Below are 25,898 nucleotides of genomic sequence, written 5' to 3' on the forward strand. Positions count from 1 at the left end.
CTTGAACTCGGCGGAAAGTTGGGGCGTGTACTCGCGCGTCCAGAGCGCGCGCACCAGCGCCGCCAGCTGCTCGGTGACCTCTGCGCGGCCGGGCGCCGCCCGGTAGCGCCCCAGCGCCAGGAATTCGGCCAGCAGGTCGGTGTTGCTCAGACACTGCACCACGGCGTTCATGAAACAGGTGTTGCCGTGGTTCTTCAAGCCCTGCGCTCCCGGGGGCCGCGCCCCGTCGCCGGCCGGGAGCTGGGGCTGGGGTCCAGGCAGGCACTCCTCCCCGGGGCTTCCGGGCGTGGCTGGATCCAGGCCCTCAAAGCCCCCCTCCCCGTCGCCATCGCCGTGTCCTGACTGGGGCTGGGGTCGGGGCCGAGGCGGCGAGTCCCCGGGGCGGGAGCGACTGCCCAGCGCTAGCAGGAAGCGGCCGAACAGGCGGCGCAGGGAGCGGCGGCGGCGGGGCCGGGGCGCGGGCGGTCCCTCTCCGGCCGCGGCCCCCGCGCCTGGGTCCATGGCTCCTGCCGGCACCCCTCCCGGAACCAAGCCTCCACCCCCGCCCGGGGGCCACAGGCGGACGAGCCGCCGGCAGGCCCTTCCAAGCTCGGAAAGGTGCCCAGGCACCGGCTACCTGCGGGCCAGGTGTGCCGGGACCGGGCGGAGGCGGAGCTAAGGGCGGGGCCGCCCCGCCCCGCGCGGGAATCCGGCTGCAGAGACCGCCCCGGGCAGCGCCCCACCGCCCCTACCCGCCTCCGGGTCCCACCCCCGCCGCTCGGACCAGGAATCAAAGCATTGGGGCTCGGCTTTCGGCGTCCCTCCCCTTTCCTTATCTCTCCTAAACCTACCGACCCAAATTTAACCACCGCTCTTAGTCCTCTCCCAGCCTTCAAGCTGTGAGAAGAATAGAAGAATGATAAATATGAACGCCCTCGTAAATTGCAAAGCCCCGGCTCTTGCTAAGTTTCTTGGAATGACGTCCGGGCGAAGGTAAAGCCTTCCCAAAGGGTAGCCGCGGGCGTAGCGAGAGACGCGCACAGAGAGAGGCGACAGGGTGGGGAGTGCTTTAGGCCCGCTGGTTCCTCCGCAGGCTCAGGTGTGTGCGGACAAGTAGCGCCACCTCCTTTCCAGCCCGTCTGCCCCGCCGGGGAGGCAGAGTTTTTGCGGGAACCGCCATCCTGGGACCAGAACTGGGAGGCGTGTGTAGAAACACCCGGGGTGGCCGTGGTTTGCTTGTTTAAATTACAGACCAGGTTAGAGTTTATCAAAACTTGCAAGCGAGACCTTATCATCCTCAGTTTAGCTTGGTGAAGAAACGGGCTCAGAGAGCCCGTTAATGCCACGGGTTGAGGCCACAGACCCGTAAACAGGGAAACCGGAACTGAAGCCGGGTTCTGCCAACCCTGCAGCTTAGCTCTTCTCCAACCTCAGTATTTGCTTACGAGGAAGTTTTCCGGCTCCCTGGCGCGCCCCCTACGCGGTCGTACTTTCACTCCTTAAAGCAAAATCCTAACTGGATTGCTACCCAGTAAGAACTGACTTGGCATAGCCTCGCCCTGGATTCGCTGGGGGACTCCGCTCACCTGTCCTGTAACTGTCAGGTTTATAATTAATCCGGCGAAGTCTTGCAAAGTGAATTTCGCATCCATTTCTAGCTCAACAAGAGATCAGCAGGATGCGTTATTACATCAGTGTCCTGAAATGTTACTTATTGTTTGATGAATATGTGGTCATCATTTATTAAATATCCACCTTGACATATCAAATAGGGCAGCAGCAGGTTACCTGATGAAAGAAAAAAAAGAAGAAGAAGAAGCATTAAAGAGCAAAGAATATGCCCAGAACAAAAGACTGTTCTGTGAATTAGAAACTTGACGTGTTTCTGAAAAAATGCCTTCGTCTACCTTCCCTGGAAAAGGATAATGGGTTGGACCATCAATAAACAAGTTCCATCACCTTTCTAATGGTAAGCAGAGGAGAAAGATTTTATGCTCAATGCCAGAAAAGCACCTATCAAATTTCACCTTTGATAATCACCCTCAAGGTCCCCAACTCACATTCTTATTTTAGAAAGCACAATTCATATTTAACTTTCTGCTCTGTGTCATGAATTCTGCTGATGTTTTTATTATTTCACTTAATTATAACAATAATTTTTGAAGTAGATATTCTTGCTTTGGGGCTTCCCTGGTGCCTCAGATGGTAAAGAATCCCCTTGCAATGCAGTAGACGCAGGTTTGATCCCTGGGTTGGGAAGACCCCCTGGAGAAGGGAATGGCTACCCACTCCAGTATTCTTACTTTATAAAACGGAGCATCGGAAAGTTAAAACAAAACAAAAACTCTACCCAAGATCTGGACTCAAACCCACATCTTGCCCCAGGCAGCTTGACCAATGAAATGCTGATTAAGAAGGTAAACTCACATGTATACCTATGGCTGATTCATGTTGACATATGGCAGAAACCAACAAAATATTGTAAAGCAATTCTCCTTCAATTCAAAATAAATAAATTTTTTAAAAAAGAAAGTAAACTCACCTTCTTTCTTTTTAGAGAATAACAGCAATGATTATCTGTGGACAAATTGTGAGGAAGGGCTGTGGATTTTGCAGACTCATGGAACAGAACAGATTAGGATAGGAAACCAACAACTGGGAATTTACTCATAATAAAAAAAACAGTCTAGATTAATTAGTCTTGAACACATCTCAATTTTAATATACAATTCAAAAATGTGCAATGCATTCTATAAAGGAAAGGAGAAACCTGTAGATAAAATATTTTGATCAAAGAACAAAAACACAGATATGAGAAAGCAAGATTAGTCTAGGAGTCCCAGGCTTCTTCAACAAGATGGTAATCGATGCTGTGAATCCAGGAGATCTCTGCTGCTTCATGAGGGAAATGGGTATTTCCACCTCAAAATGGCCCCGTCGGCACTCACGCTAATGATATACTGATTTCCTGGACTTATCCGGATTCGGGTGATGTTGCCACTGTGTCCCACCCCAACGTGGGTCACTTCACCCTCATTGTAATCCCAAACCTTGACCAGATGGTCATTTCCACCTGAAAAAGACAAACAGTTATATGGCATGGCTGCAACAGAACAGAGAGAAAACAGTCCTGATTTAAAAAAACAGTCATTTTCAATACATTCCCCATGTGATGATTTAAAGGAAGAAAAACCTATCTTCATAAACACTCTTCCTTGACTGGGAAAAATCTAGATCTGTTGCAATAAATTTGGGGGAAAAAAAGTTAAGCGGTGACATCACCCTTGACCCCACCATCCAGAGATAACAATTAGTAACTTCTTGGTTTAGTTCCTTCTGGTCCTTTCTCTGTAAGTTACACAGATACACAGCTGAATATGTGATTGGGATGATACCATGTCTAATTTTATATCCTGCTTTATGTAAATGTATTTGTGAAACTTTCATTGATTTAGAACATTAATTGGTTACTGTCCTGAAGACTCAAAGAGGCTTCAAGAAATAAGACTGATGCTGTTGCAATGGGCACATTGTGTAGCAAACACCCCCTAGACACGCTGATTGAAAAGCCTGGCATTGAAGACTTCAGTAGGAAACAGCACATCAAGGCAGGCTGGATAGCCCAGTCTATGTAAAGGCCTATTTCTATCTTTTTTTAAATTGAAGTAAGGCTTCCCAGATAATGCTAGTGGTAAAGAACCCGCCTGCTAATGCAGGAGACCTAAGAGACAAGGGTTCGATCCCTGGGTTGGGAAGATTTGCTGGAGGAGGGCATGGCAACCCACTCCAGTATTCTTGTCTGGAGAATCCTATGGACAGAGGAGCCTGGTGGGCTACGGTCCATGGGGTTGCAAAGAGTCAGGTACGACTGAAGTGACTTAGAACATATCATTGCTGCTCATCACAAAGAAAAATCAAACAGTGGAAGTTTAGTTTTTATTTGTGCCCCTCAGGCTCATAAGCAAGTGTGACTTCTCATTGAAATGTGACTTCTGGATTTTTCTTTCCCAGCCACACGGGCTGCAGTGCACAGGCCTGAATCTAACCACGTTGCCCTTTAGACCCTTCTGGGGTCATTTCCAGTTGCCCGCCCCCCACCAGGGAATTCCAGGTTTCCATTTAAATAAGCTAATCTTGGCTTTCTTCTCTGATCCCAGGACTGACCTGTGACAAAGTGCACCCCTTCCACTGTGATGTCCATGCCGTTGACAGCCCCTGACAAGGAACCATCCAATTCTCTGATGACTGAGCCGTCGAACACTTCCCAGTAAGCAATCTGGAATTGGAGAACGAAGCATGGGGCAGGATTCAGCTCAGTGGAATCATCCAAGCACACGCCAACAAAAGAAGGTTCTACTTTATATAGCAGGCAGCAGAAATATACCCAGGGATGATGTATTGGCTGACATTATAAATAGGCTAAGGCAGGGGGTGGAGAAATCATTTTAATATTTTTAGGAGTGGCTTTTAAATTTGCATTCTATTTAAAGAGATGTTGATATGCTGGTAAACTGGATTGAGACAGAGAGCGCTTTTTGGTTAGATGGAGCAGATTGAGCCTGGAGGAAGCTGTAAAGGGAAGAAGAAACCGGCCAGTGCATCCACTTTCCCAATTCTGCACTTAAAGGAGGAGAGCAAAGCTTTCTTTAGGCTTGGCAGGAGGGGAAATGAAATTTCTTTAGGGCCTTCAGCTTGGAGAATGAGCAGTTCTGCAAAATTCTGGAGACTGGGCCTTACAAAGTCAGCTCTCGCTGTGGCTGGCCCTCCTTCTTCCTCACCCCACACTTATCCCCACCTTCTCTTCAGACTCAAAGCAACAGAAGATTTTGCAGGGACGGGTTTAAACAGAAACTGATTATATCACCCCCTGCCACCTTCCTGGGCCAGGAAACTAGGTTAGGGGTGGAAAGGAGACAGGAGCTCAAAGAGGGACGGTTTTTCTCTGAATATACTGCTTTTATACTTTTTTGAACTTTGAACCTTGTCAATGTACAACCTGTTCAAAAATAAAATTTCTTTCTAAACAAAAGAGCCCTTGACCGGAAATTGGGTGTGGGAACTTAGGTATGTATTACACCCGGAACTTTCTCTGTCTTTCGTGTTGATGGAAACTTGCTGTATTTCAGTTATGAACACCAGGAATCTATGTTCCTCTGAATTTAGCTAGAAATTGTGTATGCTATTTTAAATTTTTTTTCTGTTCTTTTTTTGTAATTTCTATTGATGCTGGATCGCTTTAACAATAAATTTCTGTTTTCAGACTAAAAGCATAAAGAAGTGTTAAAGCAGACTGAGAGGACTTCCCTGGTAGTCAGTCCAGTGGTTAAGACTGTGCTTCCACTGCAGGGGACACAGGTTCAATCCCTGGTTGGGGAACTAAGATCCCACATACCACATAGTGAGAACAAAAAAAGCAGAGGGGAGGGAGGGGAGGGAGGGGAGGGAGGGGAGGGAGGGGAGGGAGGGGAGGGAGGGGAGGGAGGGGAGGGAGGGGAGGGGCATGCCAAAAATCTTTGTTTCTCAGGAATCACATCCATGTAAGTCCTTGGTGCTTGACCACCAGTTTCCTTGACCAAGAAAGTCAAAGTGATCTTCAGCTGGGCTTTCCTGAAGGTCCTCTGCCAGAAGTGGTCTTCCCTGAGATCAAAGCATGGCTACGTCCCCCTGGCACTGAGCCCTCAGCTCAAGTGTCACCGCCTTAAGGAGGCCTCACTGACCATCCTCCCTAAAGCAGTTTCCTTCTCTCAGCCAGTATCCTATAACCGGATCTATGTATTTTTAGCTCTCTCATCATCTTGTATCATCTTGTTCGCTTATTACTCATTGCTCGTTCATGGACTCTGTCACATGTGTACTAGTCAAGTCCATCCTCTCCCACCCAAAATTAATACAGAAAGTAAGTTACCTCCATGACAGCAGGGACACTGTCATGTCCCCAGCACTTAGTTTGACAGATTTGTGATTTATGGTTGGAATCAGTCAGTTCAGTAGCTCAGTCGTGTCTGACTCTTTGCAACCCCATGAACCGCAGCACGCCAAGCCTCCCTGTCCATCACCAACTCCCGGAGTTTACCCAAACCCATGTCCATCGAGTCAGTGATGCCATCCAACCATCTCATCCTCTGTCATTCCTTTCTCCTCCTGCCCTCAATCCTTCCCAGAATTAGGGTCTTTTCCAGTGAGTCAACTCTGTGCATGAGGTGGCCAAAGTATTGGAGTTTCAGCTTCAACATCAGTCCTTCCAATGAACACCCAGGACTGATCTCCTTTAGGATGGACTGGTTGGATCTCCTTGCAGTCTAAGGGACTCTCAAGAGTCTTCTCCAACATCACAGTTCAAAAGCATCAATTCTTCGGCGCTCAGCTTTCTTCACTGTCCAACTCTCACATCCATACATGACCACTGGAAAAACCATAGCCTTGACTAGATGGACCTTTGTTGGCAAAGTAATGTCTCTGCTTTTCAATATGCTATCTAGGTTGGTCATAACCTTCCTTCCAAGGAGTAAGCATCTTTTAATTTCATGGCTGCAATCACCATCAGCAGTGATTTTGGAGCCCCCCAAAATAAAGTCAGCCACTGTTTCCACTGTTTCCCCATCTATCTGCCATGAAGTGATGGGAACAGATGCCATGATCTTAGTTTTCTGAACGTTGAGCTTTAAGCCAACTTTTTCACTCTCCTCTTTCGCTTTCATCAAGGGGCTCTTTAGTTCTTCTTCACTTTCTGCCATAAGGGTGGTGTCATCTGCATATTTGAGGTTATTGATATTTCTCCTGGCAATCTTGATTCCAGCTTGTGTTTCTTCCAGCCCAGCGTTTCTCATGATGTACTCTGCATAGAAGTTAAATAAGCAGGGTGACAATATACAGCCTTGATGTACTCCTTTTCCTGTTTGGAACCAGTCTGTTGTTCCATGTCCAGTTCTAACTGTTGCTTCCTGACCTGCATACAGGTTTCTCAAGAGACAGGTCAGATGGTCTGGTATTCCCACCTCTTTCAGAATTTTCCACAGTTTATTGTGATCCACACAGTCAAAGGCTTTGGCATAGTCAATAAAGCAGAAATAGATGTTTTTCTGGAACTCCCTTGCTTTTTCTATGATCCAGTGGATGTTGGCAATTTGATCTCTGGTTTCTCTGCCTTTTCTAAAACAGTCTCGTCAAAATTCAAATAAGAGGGAAATGGACTGTTTCAAGTCTCATAAGCTGAAACCTAGAATACAGCAGATATCACCCTAATTTAGAAATGATATGAACCGTAGAGCAGAGCACTTACAGTGACGTTGTGATTAGCTCCTTAATATCCATCCATCCGATTTACCAGAGGAAGTCCACTTAGACCACAAGTCAAGCATGGGTTAGGGGATGGGCAGGTGTGGGCCGATTTGGACAGATGAGACACAAAGAAACTAACAGCCTAGAGGCTGGAAAGGATACAGCTCTCGATGCCTCCCCAGAACACTCTGTCTGGTTGGATCAGGCAGCATTCCTTGGGTTTTTATGACAAAGTTGTTGAATCCTGCTCCCAGATCACAGATGCAAGGCCTTGTACCAAGGCCATGGAAGTACAGCCCAGAACCAAGGACACCTCTGAAGTTGAGCCCCTTTGTAACCATTGCCAAAAGCCCCTGATTATCACTAACAAGCTTCTTGACTCCCAATTAGACAAAGATGCCCGCTCCAGTAAACACCCTATAGCGCCCCAACCAACCACCTGATGCTAGCTTTCCCCCAGGAATTTTCTTTTTCTTGAGGCTATAAAAATTGGCTATTAACTCATGAAAACTGTCAACTCTCCTGGGCCTGTTGTGAGGTCGGCCCGCTGCGCTCACAGTGCCCACCGTATCTGTGCTCTTTGTTCTTAATAAACTCACTCCCTTCTGAAATGCTCTGTGTCTGGAAATTCTTTTCCAACCCACGCTAGGACTGCCTCAACGAAAGGGTCTTCAGGCTGTAGTTCCCACTCACCTGGGAAGCTTAAACAGGAAAAATCCCCACTCCTGGATTCAAATTTATGGGCATGGGGGTGGGGAGGGCAACTCTCTTTAGAACTTTTCCCATGCTATTTTTATACTTTTCACTCCATTATCTCAGCCTGCAGCTGGCAAAACAATAAATAGGCAACCTCTTCTTCAATTATCTCAAAGGCATCTCAGAGACTAAATTAGGGGGATCCAAACCCCATAACCTGGATTGGCAGGGAATCAGGCCAAGATTTGACTGATCTGATGTGGCTGGCAGGATGGGAGACCCCCCCCCCCCACCAACAGCTTCCTTGTCCCTCTCTCCTGAAGCTTCTTGCTCACTCTGAGGGGGAAATGTTCCCCCCAAAAGAAGGGCCGATTTCCACCCAAGGACATGCCCCCCCCCCCCCAGCTAAAGAGATTTTTAACATATTAATGAAGTAGGGTGATGAGGACTTCCCAGGTGGCTCAGTGGGTAAAGAATCTGCCTGCAATGCAGGAGACTCGGGTTCAATCCCTGGATCAGGAAGATGCCCTGGAGGAGGAAATGGCCACCCACTCTAGTATGCTTGCCTGGAGAATCCCATAGACAAAGGAGCCTGGCGGGCTACAGTCCATGGGGTCGCAAAGAGTCGGACATGACTGAGCACTCACTCATAGCACAAAGTGTTGAGAGATGAGCTCCATTGTCATTCAATTTGAATTTAATCACATGACAATTGCTTTGGACATGACACTTCCATTCCAGCCCTAAAAATTTCCTCATAATCAAAACCAGTACCTACTGAGTGCCTGCTCTGTGCCAGCCCCCACCCTCAGCTTTTAGCATTGTGGCTCAGCTGGTAAAGAATCTGCCTGCAATGCAGGAGATCTGGGTTCGATCCCTGGGTTGAGAAGATCCCCTGGAGAAGGGAAAGGCTACCACTCCATATTCTGGCCTGGAGAATTCCATGGACTGTATAGTCCATGGGGTCACAGTGAGTCGGACACGACTGAGCAACTTTCACTTTCATACTACATGAAAATAAGCTTGATTAAAATCAAGCATAACTGTAATCCATGAGGTCAGTGGTGTCACGTCCATTTTGCAGACAATGAAGCAAAGGCACCCAAGAAAGTGACACAGCGTTTCCAAAGTGACTCAGAGGATCTCCGGCACTCCCATCGTCCAAACTGGTGTGGCTTGGCTCCAGAGCCTGCACCTGTGGCCACGAGGCACCAAGGCTCTTCTCTTGTACCAGAAGGGTCCCAACCCTTACCTTTCTGTCTGTGCCGCTGGTGATGATCTGGAACTCCTCTGGGTGGTAACAGACACACTGGAATAAGGTGTTAGCCAGGATCATCTGATTCCTTCTAAGACGCCTGAAAAACAGATTCGAAAGCTGTGAAATCATTTTTCTCTTCCTGAGAAATCTTATTTACCAGTAGATCATGGCCTGTGACATGGCCACCCAGCCATCTGGTCTATGGAAGGAGAATCAATATTTACACATTTCTTAGGGAGTTGCATTATTGTTACTTAGTCGCTAAGTCATGTCCAACTCCTTGCAATCCCATAGACTGCAGTCCGCCAGGCTCCTCTGTTCATGAGATTCTCCAGGCAAGAATACTGAAGTGGGTTGCCATTTCCTTCCCTGGGAGATCTTCCTGACCCAGGGATCGAACCAGTGTTTCCTGCTTGGAAGGCGGATCCTTTACCACTGAGCCAGGGGGTCGCATTAATGTAAGTTAAACCATGTTTTCTTTTGTAGTCCGCCAGGCTCCTCTGTTCATGAGATTCTCCAGGCAAGAATACTGAAGTGCGTTGCCATTTCCTTCCCTGGGAGATCTTCCTGACCCAGGGATCGAACCAGTGTTTCCTGCTTGGAAGGCGGATCCTTTACCACTGAGCCAGGGGGTCGCATTAATGTAAGTTAAACCATGTTTTCTTTTGTGTATCTAGAGAGCTACTTCCCTATCCATCCAGAAACTTCTAAGGTCCAGCTCTTCCTGGAAGCTCCGCCCTTTCCAACGGTATCTGTGAACCCTCAACAGTCATGGAGATGAATGGCTTCTGAGGTGCACCCCTTTCCTGTTGCCCAGAGTCAGGTTTCTGCCCTTTGTTTGAGTCTTCCCTCGAGTTCAATAGCTGGGACTGCGTTCTGCATCAGTGGTCCTCCCCATCACTGGTACCTACACGAGGTCCCAGATGATGCAGGTGCCGTCCGTGCTGGCTGTGACACACTCCTCATTGTTCTTCTTCACCCGGATGCAGGACACGGAGGACTTGTGCTCCTTCAGTGCCTCTTCCAGCTTCTGGGTCTGGTGGCCTATGTGCCACACCCTCACCTGGAAGCCACAAAACACAGGCTCTCAGTTCCAACTTGGGACTTCCTGATGAAAAACAGATCCCAAGAGTGTTCTCACCTCCCGGGCCTGATTTGTTTTTCTAGTTCCCTGTTCTCATCTTGGTTGAGTGGGGTGGGGCTACCAAGTTGCAGGGCGGGAATATTCTTCCATGGAGCCAGGAAGACGCCTACCAGGAGCCTACATCCATTTTTACTTTTAGGGCTGAGAAATTTACCAGGCCCCCACTGCTAAAACCAGTAATGCAAGGGCTGCTGCTGAACCGAGTGAAATAATAATGTCTGCTCGTTTCTGCTGAGCACTGCTATCAAATTTCTGGTGCCATCAGGGAATCTCTTGGGTACCCAGAGCCATATTTAAACTTTCGCATAAGCTGCTCAGTTTCAATCATTTAAAATCAGTGGTTCTCAAGCCCATCGAAGTCAATACCCACTTTCCATAACAAATATTGTCTGATACCCCTCTGTCAACTTGAAATGAAATGCAGAGGTGATACAACTGATACACACAAAATTTCACAACTGATGCCCTAACTGTAATAAGAAAAAGGGTAAATAAAAAGGAAAGTTATTTGATTATAACAGTGGGTCCTGTAATGGATAAACTGCTGTCACAGCTAGACCAGAAAACATTATCATGTCATCAGATGCTCACAGTCTGAGGCTTCCTATAATGAATGTGTTGGACTTAGGAAAAACAAGGAAAGCAGAAATCATTTTGTGTAAGTGATACAAGACAATGAAAGAGCCATAGCCTAGTTGAACACTAAACGGAAAACTAGGGTCTTCACAAGTCAGGTAATGGCCATTTACCAATGAAAATGGAAGTAAAATACTCAAGTGTATCTTAGCAACCACTGCATTCAGACCAGTGCACACCTGCAGACTAGCAGCCCTGGCCTCCCGTACCTAAAAAGACCTTAAAGACTATGTCTCTTGGAAGGAAAGGTCTTTAGTAGCCATGGGAAATGAGAGGGGGGACTGTGAAAAGATTGCTAATCAGGGTCAGGGGCAACCAACTTGTAATGTGTAAGTTCCTCCAGTAGCCCTCCTCAGCCACGCGGGTGCATGTGTGTGCTCAGTCATGTCTGACTCTGCCACCCCATGGACTGCAGCCCACTGGGCTCCTCTGTCCATGGGATTTTCCAGGCAAGAACACTGGAGTGGCTTGCCATTCCCTTCTCCAGGGGATCTTCCCAAGCCAGGAATCAAACCCATGTCTCCCGCATTGGCAGGTGGATTCTTTACCACTGAACCACCTGGTAAGCCCTCTTCAGCAAGGCAGATGCCCCCAAAGGCTGAGGGAGCAAGCAAGGATGCTGCGGGTGTTAGCAACAGCTAGGCTGCAGGAATGACGGAAGGGAATGGAGCTGCAAGGGTCTAGAGAGGAGGGAGATGGCCCAGGGCTGGGTGGGTCTGTGGAGCATCTGCAGGGTCTTGTCCAGATGAAGATGTGCTCTGACCATGAAAGGCACACCAGGCTCTGAAGACATAGTACAAAATAAAGGGTGTAAGTTATCTCATTAATATCAGAATTGCTATCTTCACGTTACACTTCACTCTTATAGGACACTGAAACACAGAGAGGTTAAAGCACACCGCCCAGGTCACACAGCTTGGAAGTGGTAGGAGTGAAATCTGAGATCAGGCAGTGTGACTCCAGAACTCAAACACTCAGACACTAATTGGTTTGGTCTGATCTCTGCCAGAGGCTATGTGAAGATGCTGTCTCTTTCTTCTCCCTAGGTTATTCCTATGATAGCATGGAGAAAGGAAAGAAAAATGAAATGTCCTATGTTGAGAGAAGGAAGGCTTTGGGATGGAAAAAAATATCTGGGGAGTAGGGGGAAGGGAGACACTGAGATGTATGAAAAGACATTTTAGGCTCCTTGAAATGATGCAAGAAAATGATTGAGTGTAATAATTTTAAAATGATGGTCAAAGTGTATGGGTAGATTAAAGAATTGAGTCCAAAAATGACATTTACTTTAAAAGACAAGATAAAGACAATTTATATAACTATGGTTTTTGAAGGGGAAAAAAAGGTATTCCAAACCTCTGGCAAAACACCAACTTGGATCCCTAGCTCAATTCCATATAGAACGCTTTCATGTCTGTATCCTAAATGTCCTTTCTGGGAACAAATATATTGATATGTGTATTTATATTATTAGAACTTTAATGTATGATGGACTTCAGAGTTTCATCAAAATATCTTAATTTCATCTTGCCTGACTCCTAGTACAGATGAAAAACATCAAATTAGTGGCCTGTTATGGGGCAGTTGAAAGATTGAAGGCAGAAGGAGAAGAGGGCAACAGAGAATGATATGGTTGGATAGCATCACTGATTCAATGGACATGAACTTGGGCAAATTCCGGGAGATGGTGAGGGACAGGGAAGCCTGGCGTGCCGCAGTCCATGGGGTCACAAAGAGTCAGACACGACTTGCTGACTGAACAACAATAGCAAATGGGGCATTTGCTCTAAACATGCGGCTATTTTTAAAAGATTCTGCCCTGGAGAACAGTACCTCCCCTTCTCCTCCGCCGCTGATGACCCTCTTACAGTCGCTGGTGGTGGCGATGGCGGTCACGCCAATCCTGTGGGCATTGTTAATAACGTACATCAGTCGGCCTGTCTCTGGGGCGAAGGCTCGGATTCTACCATCGTCCCACGCTGGCATGAAAGGGAAAGAGAAGGCAGGCAGAATGAGCATACTCTAAATCCTAAGTGAGAGACAGGATGTGAGGGGAGAGTGATGGTGATAGAAGGAAGAGGCCAGTCCCCTACCCACTGCCAGGAATCACAGCCCCCTTTTCCCTAATTCCCCAAACTGGTCACACCTCCCAAAGGAAATGAACAGCTCACCTTAGCTAAGCCTGCCTCCAGGTGCACCCCATCCCAGGAGACAGAAGTTGGGGAGGCCAACCCCCACCTCTCCCATGAGCTGTAAAACTTGCACATTCAACTAGATGGTTGATATTGCAACTGGGATGTCAACCAGGGATCAGAAGTCAGCTTCCAGAAGAGTTCTGTTTAAAAGCGTGTCAGCCCTGGGGACTTCCCTGGCCGTCTAGTTGTTAAGACTTCGCCTCCCAATGCAGGGGGTGCAGGTTCAATCCCTCACTGGGGAGCTAACATCAAGATCCACATGCCTCCTGGCCAAAAACCAAAGCATAAAACAGAAGCAATATGGTAACAAATTCAATAAAGACTTTAAAAATGGTCCACATCAAAAAAAAAAAAAAACATCTTAAAAAGGAAAAAAACCTTTGAGTACTAGAAATGGCATAGTCTTACAAATTAAAGAATTTCCTGGCTTCTGTGTTGAGAGCAGATCAAGGAAGAAGGGTGATGGGTGAGGGTAGAAGCAGGGAGTCCTGGTAGGAAGCTACTAGAATAATCTAGGAGAGATGGTGGTAGTGACTGAGATGAGGGTGGAGATGATAAGATGCATAGAATCTTGGATATACTCTGAAGAGGGAGCCATTGGAGCAGGAGAAATGGGGTTTTGGTATAAGACGAAAAGAGAAGTGATGATGATGCCAAGATTTTTGACCCTAGGATTTGTTAGCTCTAAGTGTAATGCAAGCCAAGAGCTCCTGGGGACCACTATGTGGAGAAGACATGCCCCAAGGTAGAAGCAGCACAAGGAGACAAAGCCAAGAAGAGAGGGCAGTGAGATGGTTCCTGATATCACCATTTTATATTATTATTATTATTGTTTTGGCTGCATCCAGGCATATGCAATCTTAGTTCCCTGACCAGGGATTGAACCGGTGCCTCCTGCAGTGGAAGTATGTAGTCCTAACGGCTGGACTTCCAGGGAATTCCCCTGATATCACCATTTTAATACCTGCCCCTAAAGACTCACTTGACTTTTCATTGATGTGAACTAGTAATTCACTTTTGACCGCTGGGGAAATTTATACATGGATTGAACATAGTCAATATTAAGAAATTATTATTTTATAGGAAAATATCTTCAGAGATGCATACTTAAGTCTTCAGAAATAGAATATCATGGTGTCTATAATTCATGTTAAAATATTTGGCACGACATAATCAACTGAATTAAAAATAAATTCCCTTGGAGCTATAACTTAAAGTCAGGTTTTTAATCTCCTGAGCAACAAAAAGGGTTCTCACACAAGAACCCTGGACTCGCTAAGGCCTCAAATCCACCCTGTGCGGTGAATCACTGGATTTTCCTGGCCAGAGAGAAAGCAACATGCTATATGCAGCGACGCGGGGGAAGAGAAATTGCTGTTTGGTAATTCCTAGCTCAGAAAGAATCCTAGCTGGAAGGGAATTCCAAAGACAGGCTAGATGAGAAGCAAGCAGACCGTGGGAGGCCAGCCATGCCAGGTCATTCCCACGCGGAACCTGGTAGGAAAAGACTGACAAGAACCAAAGCCACAGCCGGAACCGGAAGTCAAATCTGGCATACCGACCTTACCGGAAATGATGCTCTTTCCGTCCCGCATGAAATCGATGCCGTGGCAGGTCATGTTGGGCACGGTGATCCGCAGCAGCTCCCTGTTGGTCAGCGTGTGCCACACTCGGATGTCCTTCTTGGCGCAGGTGGCGAAGAGCTCGGCAGTGCCGCTGCAGAGAAGCCACCAGGAGGGTGAGATATGCAGCTGCACAAGACGCACAGTGTTTCTCAGATGCAGGGTTGACGCTAAAATGGGCTTCTTGAGGATGTAGGGAAGGATGCTTTTTGAAAGTGTTGATTGCACAGTTGTGTCCGACTCTTTACAGACCCATGGACCGTAGCCCGCCAGGCTAATCTGCCTATGGGATTATCCAGGCAAGAATACTGGAGTGGGTTGCCATTTCCTTCTCCAGGGGATCTTCCTAATCCAGGGATCGAACCCGGGTCTCCCACATTGCAGGCAGATTCTTTACCATCTGAGCCACCAGGGAACCCACCAGGACGCTTTTAGATACCTATTGTCTCAGGCTTAATGGCCTTACAGATTCCTTGTGCAGAATGGCATTTGATGGGGAGTTCCCTGGTGGCCCAGTTATTAGGACTGGGAGCTTTCACTGCTGGGGGCCCAGGCTCAATCCATGGCTGGGGAACTAAGATCCCACAAGGAGCACTGCTTGGCCAAAATTAGTAAATAAAATACCACATTTTGGAGCGGTGGAATCGTCACACAAACCTTCCCACAGATAACAATTATAAAACCCAGATAAAATGAACACAATAACAAGACTGCCAAATCCCAAAGACACTGAAAATATTTTAAAATAGACAGAAATCAAGAAGAACTTGCTCTTGTGAAAGTGTAACTGGGGGACTTCCCTGGTGGTTCAGTGTCTAAGACTCCACACTCCCAATGCAGGGGGCCTGGGTTCAGTCCCTGGTCAGGGAACTAGATCTCATATGCCACAACCAAAAAAAAAAAGAAAAATCCTGAATGCAGTAACAAAGATCAACTAAGACCTGGCACAGCCAAATAAATAAATACCTTTTTTTTAAGTGCAACTAGAAAGGGTTAAGAATCATTACTGTGTGATTTTCTAACCAGAGATGCCCCAAACTCCCTAGGTATGGTGACCACAGAAAAAAAGTAGCAGAAAAGCCACAGCCTCACTGACTAAAGGTGCCAGCCATCAGAGTAAGGGGCTGGAAAATTCATCTGGAATTTAAAGGGAAAATCCTGGCAGCAAGAAAATCATCAGAGGAAGACCTAAATTCTGATTATTAAAAACTGCCCCAGTTCCTGTGTACCAACTGAATTCTACACATCGGGGGTGCAGGGAACCTTGAGGGGAAAAAAAACAAACAGGAGGCAGAGACCAGAGAGGACACTACTTTTCTTTTTAAAATTCTATTTTTTTCTTTCTTTTTTAAAAAATTTAAGATTCTGTTTTTGAGGTCAGCACTATATGGATCAATCTGAGAACTTTTTTTTTTTTTTTTTTAATCTTTTTTAACTGACTACATTCACCAACTGTGCTCAGTTTGGGTGGCTAAAAGCTGAACCTTAGAGGCTTAAAGTGACTGCTAGGATGTTTCTTTAGGGGGATATAAAATGTTCTAAAATTAGATTATGATAATGGTTGCAAAACTCTGTAAATATGCCCCTAAGAAAGCCATTGAATTGTATAGTGGGTGAATTTTATGATATGTAAATTATATTTCAATAGAGCTGTTAAAAAAAAAAAGAAAGGGGTACAAAACCTGAATAGATTAAAGACTGCATAAGAAATTGAAAAGACATTTAAACGCTAACCCTTACAAAAGACAGCAGGACCAAATATTTTACAGATTGATTCTACCAAGCTCCTTAGAAAAAGAGAGGAAAAGTGACACAGAAAGGAAATGACCAATTTTCAAATAAAAATTCACCTGATGAAGGGCACCAGCCATTTTCACTATTAGAAATAGGAGGGACCTAATCACAAAGGCTCAGGAAACCAAAACTACATTTGGTGACCTCAAGGACCAAGTTTTCAAAGAGCCTCGCTGCCTATACAACAATGACCTTGAGTTTTGTAAATTCAAATGAATTATGGAAGACGTTCAGAGCAAAAACTGTGACTAACTTTATGGGACAAATCTCACCAAAGACAAATAGGTTTCATAATCAAATAATGACAAACTCTGATGGCAGCTCTGTTCGATATTAAAACTGCTCATGGTTATATGTTTCACTGTCTTGTGAGGGATTTACCTCACAAGCAACTAGATTCAGAAGAACTCTTAATCTTATGGCCACTGCCATCAGGCGGGCCAAATCTGGAAGACACAAGAGGTGCAAACAAACGACTTGAAACATGTTTGAAAAAAGGCACGACTAAGTTTTGCTCCAGACAGCAGTGGAAAAACAAAAGTTTTTCCAGTCTGTTCACCCTTTCCATGATGAATTTACTAAAAAAGCCAACATTCTAAAGAGGCCCAAATTTGAATTATAAAATGAATGTAGCTGTTTGGTAAAGGCCAAAGAAAATCTATTAACATAATTCACTACAGTAGAAAAATTTATGGAGAAAAAAATAATAATTTATTATTGTTAGGTAGTTAGAATAGGAAAAAGGAGTCCAAAATGGTGGTGGCTAAAAGACAAAGAAAGGGAAAAGCCCTGAAAACGGAACAAAAGAAAATCCATGGACTGGAGTGAGAACTTCAGATGAAACAAACACACCCCCTTCTTGGCTAGCCCAATTGCATAGGGCAGGCTCAGCAGGTAGGAGACAAATGAATAGATGGAGGAAGCCAAGAAGGATTGAGGCCTCGCCTTTGGGGTCTGCCCACCCTCATGCCTTGAAGGTGTACTATCCTTTGCTTGCTGAATAAAACTCTGAGTTGTAACCAAGTTGTAACACTGGTCTGCTGTTTCAAGTCTTTGTGGTGAGACAGAACCGAGTAAATTACATTATGATTTATTGATTATGTTAGTAGGTGAAAACATTATTAATAAAATTAAATTTCCTTGCACATGGCATCAAATCTCTACACTCTTATCACTTTTATGCTCTTCTACTTACAATGGGAAGACAATGTCCTCAACAGATTCAAAGTGACAAGTTGTGATGAGAGTCTCTTTGAAATTAGTGAAATTGACACGATAAATGTGTGATTCTTCTGTTCCTACAAAGAACTGGTGTCCTTCCCCTCGAAGTGTGATAGAGGTGACTCCACCTTGTAACTGGATTTTCCTTTAAGGAGAAGCAAAAGGTGAAGAAGATGTACTCAATTGCTGAGCATTTATTAACTGTCTGGAACGTTATAGAGCATATATATCAGGCATATGAACCTGAGTCCTGCCTTCAAGGAGGTCACACAGTTGGAAAGGCAGGAGTTACAATATCAAGTGCCCATGGTCAGCAAAGGGGGAGGCCCACGTGGTTTATGATAATCAAGGAAGTTTACAGTGAGATGTCCCCCTAAATGGGTGGTGGAACACAAGTAGGATTTGGATACAGGGAACATTCCAGGCAAATAAATGGGTACAAATGACCATGGCCAATAAACACTTCATTCACTCCATGTCTAATAAGTGGAATCTTTTCATTGGCAAAACTGCCATCTACTGTGTTTCCAACTACTCATTTTAACAGCAAGATGAGATTTGTTTTAAACCAAATATCACTTTGTCCACTTTGTCCACTTAGTTGCGGACTTTAAGCAAACCTCTCTCTAGAGGGTCTCTCCTCATCCAAACCCTGTGGGGTAACTTACTTGATGGGTTTGTAGCTGGGGCTTTTACAGAAGACCAGCAATCCATCTCCAGAGCCCACCAACAAACCCCCCATCTTCAAGCAATTGATAGCTGACACTCCCTAGGGGAAAGAGATCATTAAGGGAAAAAAGGCCAAATGGTTTCATCATTAGGAATCTATGCATCTCTATTTTTGCTTTGCAAATAAGATCATCTGTCCCATTTTTCTAGATTCCACAAATATATGTATTAATATACAATTTTTGTTTTTCTCTTTCTGACTTAACTTTACTCTGTATGACACATATACACTATTGATACTATGTAAAAAATAGATAACTAATGAGAACCTGTGGTATAGAGCTCAGGGAACCCAGTGCTCTGTGCTGACCCAAATAGGAAGGGAATCCAGAAGAGAGGGGATATATGTATATGTATGTGTGCATGCATGCTCAGTTGTGTCTGACTCTTTGTGGCCCCGTAGACTGCAACCCACCAGATTCCTCTGTCCATGGCATTTTCCAGGCAAGGAGTACTGGAGTGGGTTGCCATTTCCTCCTCCAGAGGAATCTTCCTGACCCATGGATCAAACTCATGTCTCCTATTTGGCAGGCAGATTTTTTACCATTGAGCAACCAGGGAAGCCCCCTTGCTCTGTATATTGTAAGTTAATTATATTGGTTTGTCCATAAAGTTCATTTGGGGTTTTCTGTGAGATGTATGGAAAACCCCAAATGAACTTTTTGGCCAACTGAATACTTCAATAAAAAACAAAAATCTAAATTAAAAAAAAAGTTGGCTCTATGGTTAGAAAGATAAAGAATTACTTGATATTCAAACCAACTGTCTTGATATTCAAACCAAATACCTCCAATCCCTTTGCCCTAAAAGAATTACATCTTTCCACTTGTGTAACAGGCATCATGGAAACATTGCTTTATGGAATTTACCTTTACACCTGAATTAAGCACTAAAGCATCCATGGGAGAAACTTAAGTGCCACAGGTTTGAAGAACACTGAGACAGTCAGCATCTTTTCTGGAAAGGCACTGACATTCCAAGTACTCAGCAAAAATATCCAGATCAGAATTTTCACCAAGTATTTCATGGAGCCCTTCAGAGGTGTCCAGGAGTCAGAATTGGCAGGACTGTCAACCTTGCCCTCCTTCAGCCTGATCTGATTCGGTTTTACCTGTTGAATATATTGGAATCCCTCTCCTAAAAATCATTTGAAAAACACTGATTTGGCCTGTGCCTATGACTAGACTCTGCTTATTGCTAGACTCTTCTCTAACTATACTGTAGCTTTCTCCCATTTTTACCTATCTCCTTAAAAGCTTGAATAATAAGTGGTTATGTGACTAAGAAAACTCTAACACCTTCCCAGGAACACGGTGCAATATTTCAAAGCTTCTTGGGACCATCAGCTAAGTGGAAAATTATCTAAGCTTGAACCATCTGTTCCATTATCAGACATGAGCCAGGTGCAGAACCTGGAAGAAGCTTTCAAATCCAAAGTTTAGTAGAAACAGCCCTTGTAACTTTCTGGGGCACCGGAAATAACAGCACTTATTCTGTCCAATTACCCTTTGATTGTAGGCTTTTTATTTTGGTTTAGAGATCAAAGTCTCTCACTGGACTTTTAACCTGAATTGTTAGGAATTCTGCAAATATAAACAATGAACAATTTCTACATCTTGCTCATGACTTAAGATGTCAGCTGAGGCTAAAGTTTAAGATCTAGTTATTAGATTAGAAAGAAATGACAGATAGTCTTGTAAATCAAAGAGCACATGTCACTTATACATGGCAACTGGACTGCCCAAGTGCTGGAATGGATGTGATTACAAATCACAAAGCCATAGGCCTTGAGCTTTGAAGATGCAAAAAAAAAAAAAGAAAGTGTGATTCTGACCCCTAATTGAGGACACCTGGGATATCCTGACTATATACCAGTGATGAGGGTTTGAGCGAACTAGTCAATGAACATTGCAAATTGCAGTGTGGCCTTGGGTGCATCATAGACGTGTTGTTTCTCCCCACAAACCCTTGATGGAAGTCTGTGCCGGCAGTGGCAGGAAGAAATCACTAGAAAACAGCAAGGCAAGCAGACTTTGATGGTCTCTACTCACCAGACTGAACTTGTCCTTGGTAGGCCCTGTGTCTGCCAGCAGCTTTGTCCTGGGGTTCATTTTTAAAATATCTCCAGTGGTGGTGCCAAGGTAGAAAAAGCTATCGTCATCGGCCATCTGGGGATGAGAGAGACAAGGAAACCTGAAGGAAGACCTGGTTTGCCCAGCTGATGCCCAGGAGCCCCTGATCAGGGAGGGGATGAGCTTTCTCTGAACCCTATGAAGCCCTCCAAAAGTCCTTAAGGTGACTTCTATCTCCTCAGACTCGAAGATGGGTAAGAACACCTTCAAGGGGAGCAGAATCAGGGCCAAACTCAGAACTGTATGAAATGTCAGACTCCAATCAGCCGTGAATTTCACTGAAATGGACTTGTGTGTGCTATTAGCATGTACTCCCTGAGGCATCTCTGAAGGGCTCCTAGGGTGAAGGTGTGCTTCTCTAGAGAGAATATGTGTTTGCTTTATCTCCTATTTCCCAAAGTCTACATTCATAAAACGAGTGGAGAATGGGGTTATATGCATGAATATCTGAATCCGCATTAAAGACACACGAATAATTCCTCTTTGTGGAGGAGACTGCATTTCAACAGGGAGTTTCTTTGTTAGAAACTTCATTTCTTGTGCAGAAATAACATGAGTGGCAACAGGAGGTGCTGTGGGCTCTGAGCACCTCCTGGCTACCCTGCTTTCTACCAGGTGAGGCAGATTCCTGGGGTCTGATGGCAGTTCAGGTCCACTGAAACAGATTCCCCCAGAGCTGTGTCTAGGCAGCCTTTCCAGCTTCCTGCGGGAGCTCCTGAAGTGCGACTCCCTCACCTGTACCTCCCCAGTCAGTGCCCTCCATGTCCAGGGCTCCCCTCCCCACCCCCAGCCCAAAGAACATGTACACACACACACACACACACCCCTGTCTCACACACACACACACACACACACACACACACACCCACCCCTGTCTTGCTCAGTACTGTTAACAAGGACTTGTACTAATATTTATGTAAAATAACAGAGTAATTCTTACTGAGATGCTCATGACTATTCTTTTCATCTGTCTTGTTTGGCACTCAGTTGGCCAGATCTTTCTGTTCGGGAGATCCAGTTCCCATACTCGAATTGTCCCGCTAGAGAAAAGAAACAATCCGCTGGAGACCCATTTAATAAATGCTTCATCTCTTCTCTGTTTTCTGCAGTCTCTTGAAGGAGAAGCTGAAGGGAAGAGAACTAGGTATTTTTGAGGATTTGTTATGACCTGGTGATCTCCCCAAGATACAGTTGTCATTTGGATACTGAAGTACTAGCATCTGCAGGCTTTCTCATTTGGTTTGGTATAATGAATACCTGAAGTTGGAATTGTCACAGGGAATCAAAACCAGAAATAGATGGGTACCAAACCAGAAATCTTATTGAAGAGCGATAACATTTTCTTCCTGGGTTAGGAACATACCCTGGAGGAGGAAATGGCAATCCACTCCAGTCTCCTTGCGTGGCAAATCTCATGGACAGAGGAACGTGGTGGGCTACAGTCCACAGTATTGCAAAGAGTCGGACACGACTGAGTGACTGAGTGTGCACACACGCCCTGAGTGTGAGCACAGACTGTGGGCAGTGTGTTGTCATTAAAGACAGACCAGAGGCAGAAATGGATTTAGCCAATCAGCAGAACTTTTTCAGTAGGAAGCACAGAATGATCAAATAACTGTATTTAAAAGGACTTCCAGCCAAAATAATCTTTACATGCGTGCTAAGTCACTCCTGCATTGGCAGGTAGGTTCTTTACCGATAGCACCAGCTGGGATTTTTAGTGACTCTCAAATTATGAAAATTATGATGAAATCTCTTTTTTCAGGATGAAAACCACATTCCCCCTAATTGGAATGACCTTGTTTTCTTTGTAAGCAAATAGGGTGATTTACACATTCTGGAAACCTTGACAGCAGATACATACTTTCCAGCAGTCACAAACATCTCGTCTCGGCACTCGGAGAAGATGACTGTGGTGGCGTTCCCAACATTGAGGCCGGCTGCGGGGCTGCCACAGATGGCCTCCCTCTTGGCTATGCTCCAGACCACCACACTGCCCGGACGAAAGGACAAAGAGAGTCAGGGGAAAACGGGCTTTCAAAATAAGAAATGGCTATTTTAGCGGTTCTAGAAGGAAAGAAATACAAAATGTTACTCACAAAGGAATGAAAGAATTATATTGACCACCCTCCCAACCCCCAGACATCTAAGTCTCTTGCTAAAATAAAGAGATTTTTGAGACAGGCAGGGCATAAAAGTTTACCACTCATTTATTGCTTGTAAAAAATTTCCCTGGGGAAATACTCCAACAACAATAACAAAAAATTGTTAATTAGAAGCAATAAAAGAGAATGACATAGGCATGTTTTCAAACTTGACCATGCCATGTAGCTGATTCAGTTGAAGGACTTGCCAAAGCAGGAAGTGCTAGGACCTGCCCCCAGACGTTCTGATTCAGTAGGTCTGGGGTGGAGTCTGAGAATCTGCTTTGCTAAAAAGTCTCTGGTTATGCTTTGGTCTGGGGACCACACTTGGAGCAGTTCTGTTGTAGCTTAGGGCTTCTCAGGTGGTTAAGTGGTAAAGAGCAGCAAATGCAGGAAACACAGAAGACGTAGGTTTGTTACCTGAGTCGGGAAGATTCCCTGGAGTAGGAAGTGACAACCCACTCCAGTATTCTTGTCTGGGAAATCCATGGACAGAGGAGCCTGGCAGGCCCCAGTCCTTGGGGCCGCAAAAGAGTCGGACACGACTGAGCACTCACACAAACACGTTGTAGCTTACCTTTGCATCTTTCTAGGTGTAATCATACAATTTAGTCCTAAATTGATAATGCTTGGTTAATGATATCAAGAATGCAGAGGAGAGGGTATTATGTTAAACACTGGAATCACTGCAGAAATGTGGGTGGACCTAAAGATTGTCATATGGAGTGAAGTGAGTCAGAAAGAGAAAAACAAATACTGTATAATATTGCTTATATGTGAAATCTAGAAAAACGGTAGAGATGAACTTATTTGCTAAGCAAAGCAGAAATAGAGTCGCAGATGTAGAGAACGAACTTAACTGTTACCAGCAGAGGCGGGATGGATTGGGAGATTGACATTGACATATATACACTGTTGTTGTTCAGTCTCTCAGTCATGTCTGATTCTTTGCAACCCCATGGGCTGTAGCTTGCCAGGCTCCTCTGTTCTCCACTATCTCCCAGAGTTTGCTCAAATTCATGTCCATTGAGTCAGTCATGCTACCTAACCATCTCATCCTCTGCTGCCCTCTTTTCCTTTTGTCTTCAGTCTTGCCCAGCATCAGGGTCTTTTCCACATATACACTGTGCTGTGCTATGCGTAGTCACTCAGTGTTGTCCGACTCTTTTTGACCCCGTGGACTATAACCCGCCAGGCTCCTCTGTCCATGGGGATTTTCTAGGCAAGAAGAATACTGGAGTGGGTTGCCATGCCCTCCTCCAGGGGATCCCACACTGCAGGCAGTTTCTTTACTATCTGTGTCACCAGAGAACCCCATGAGTACTGAAGTGGGTAGCCTATCTCTTCTCCAGGGGATCCTCCCGACCCAGGAATCAAACTGGGGCATATATACACTACTATGTACAAAATACATAACTAATGAGAACCTACTGTATTGCACAGGGAACTCTACTTAATGATTCTGTGGTGACCTAAATGGGAAGGAAATCCAGAAAAGAATGGGTATATGTCTCCATTTAACTGACTCACTTTGCTACATAGAAGGAACTAACACAACAGGAATGGGGAGTGACTGCTAATGGGCACTGGTTTCTTTCTGGGGTTGAAAATGGTCTAAAATTGATTGTGGCAAAGGTTGCACAACACGACATGTTAACAATGTCCTTGGGGAAGTATTCTGGCAAAAATGATTCCTCAGGAGATTTCAATGTGTACCCAAGATTGAGAACAACTGCCATAAGTTAAGAATAGTAATAGACTGCTGGATGCACTTCTATCGAGGAAAAAAACAGTCAAATGGGGATGGGCCAGGGACATGTGACTACTTCGCTATATACTGAGAACTATCAATATATAACTACACGTAAATATAAATTTCCATTGTAATTGAGCTTTGCAGCTCAAACAAACAAGAAAATATCTGTAAAAGTGCACCAAAGTATTAAGTCCTACACAAACCTTGGATGTTCCTTTAGCACTTGCACAGGAATAGGCACTGCATTGATTGTTCTTCCTAATACAATGCTTTGAAATACTTTTCCCCCAATATCATTTGTATGTATTCTCTCCCTACTAACCTTGACTGTGAGATCCTTAAGGGCAAAGATCACGCCTTAGTGAGGGAAGTTAAAAATGCTACCTCTGAAGTCACACTTCAGGGTTTGTCCCCCAGCTCTGCTACTTAGCAGCTGGTGATTCAAGTTCCTCATTTGTCATATAGCCCCAAGAGCTCCACCTCGTGGAGTTGCCATGAGGCTTAAATGAGATAATGCAGTTAACATGCTTGGCACACATCTGACCCGTAGTAAGAGCTCAAAAAAAAAAAAAAAAATCAGCTATGGTTGATGATGAAGATGATGATAACAAGGATGATGTCATCTTTTACAGCAGTGATTCTCGATTTAGCTGCAAATTAGCATCACATGGGAAGTCTTTAGAACTCCTAAAACTGAGGCCAATTAATCAAAGTCTCTGAAGGTGGAGCCAACCACCAGTAATTTTCTAAAGCTCCCAGTTGATTTCAGTGCACTGCCAGGCTTGAGAATCAGCATCTTATGGTATTTTCCTCACAGGCTTTAAAATTTTTTTTCTTTTGATGCTTAACATTTCAGAATATTTAATTTTCACCATTTTTATTTGCAGTCTTTTCATACAGATGAAGTTTCATGTAAGTAGAATTCTTTATTCTGTGCTTTTTCTTAATATAGGGCATATACATTTCCCAACTAATTGGGGAACTCTTTATAAGCACTTTAAGACTTTAAAAATTTATAAATATTATAAATTATCAATGGCCACTAAAAGTTAACACGTGTTTTTTATAACATCTTCCCCAGTTTTTGTTTGGTTCTACATGTATATGCAAGTACTTTACTTTCATAGTTACATTATTTTCTTCGTTATTTTTTTCTGTCTTTTCAGCTTAATTCAAACTCTTTCACCAAAAATTTATAATTTCCCAAATTCATATGAGCTTCACAAGCTTTTCACATCACACACGCTCAAATACAGATCGGCAAACAGAGAATGTTAGAAAGGGGACAATTGTTAACATGTCTAGAAATATGCC

At 44.7% G+C, this 25,898-nt stretch overlaps 2 protein-coding genes and 1 long non-coding RNA gene across 8 annotated transcripts in view; 1 reads left to right on the plus strand and 2 right to left on the minus strand.

The window, feature by feature from the left end:
• The window catches only part of USP43 (ubiquitin specific peptidase 43), a 49,138-nt gene extending 48,430 nt beyond the window's left edge, over window positions 1-708 (minus strand). For all 4 annotated transcript variants that reach the window (XM_081578343.1, XM_081578342.1, XM_081578345.1 and 1 more), the window contains exon 1: window positions 1-708. In XM_081578343.1, coding sequence (XP_081434469.1) covers window positions 1-501 — 501 coding nt within the window. In that variant the 5' untranslated portion in view covers window positions 502-708.
• LOC145541591 (uncharacterized) lies at window positions 26-5,246 on the plus strand. Its single transcript, XR_014079140.1, has 3 exons — window positions 26-135; window positions 1,752-1,948; window positions 4,137-5,246. It is a non-coding gene; the product is annotated as an uncharacterized LOC145541591 (long non-coding RNA).
• Window positions 2,675-25,898, minus strand: part of CFAP52 (cilia and flagella associated protein 52) — a 25,942-nt gene continuing 2,718 nt past the window's right edge. For all 3 annotated transcript variants that reach the window (XM_081578352.1, XM_081578353.1, XM_081578351.1), the window contains 11 exons: window positions 22,549-22,677; window positions 21,625-21,724; window positions 20,604-20,720; window positions 18,492-18,592; window positions 17,798-17,968; window positions 14,754-14,902; window positions 12,825-12,970; window positions 10,123-10,274; window positions 9,206-9,308; window positions 4,144-4,255; window positions 2,675-3,052 (listed from right to left, as the gene is read on the minus strand). In XM_081578352.1, the coding sequence (XP_081434478.1) occupies window positions 2,877-3,052; window positions 4,144-4,255; window positions 9,206-9,308; window positions 10,123-10,274; window positions 12,825-12,970; window positions 14,754-14,902; window positions 17,798-17,968; window positions 18,492-18,592; window positions 20,604-20,720; window positions 21,625-21,724; window positions 22,549-22,677 (1,456 nt within the window). In that variant the 3' untranslated portion in view covers window positions 2,675-2,876. The remainder of the gene's footprint in view (window positions 3,053-4,143; window positions 4,256-9,205; window positions 9,309-10,122; window positions 10,275-12,824; window positions 12,971-14,753; window positions 14,903-17,797; window positions 17,969-18,491; window positions 18,593-20,603; window positions 20,721-21,624; window positions 21,725-22,548; window positions 22,678-25,898) is intronic.

This window comes from Giraffa tippelskirchi, chromosome 3, assembly GCF_054371585.1.
Source record: "Giraffa tippelskirchi isolate mGirTip1 chromosome 3, T2T-mGirTip1v1.2.pri, whole genome shotgun sequence".
Lineage (NCBI taxonomy): Eukaryota > Metazoa > Chordata > Mammalia > Artiodactyla > Giraffidae > Giraffa > Giraffa tippelskirchi.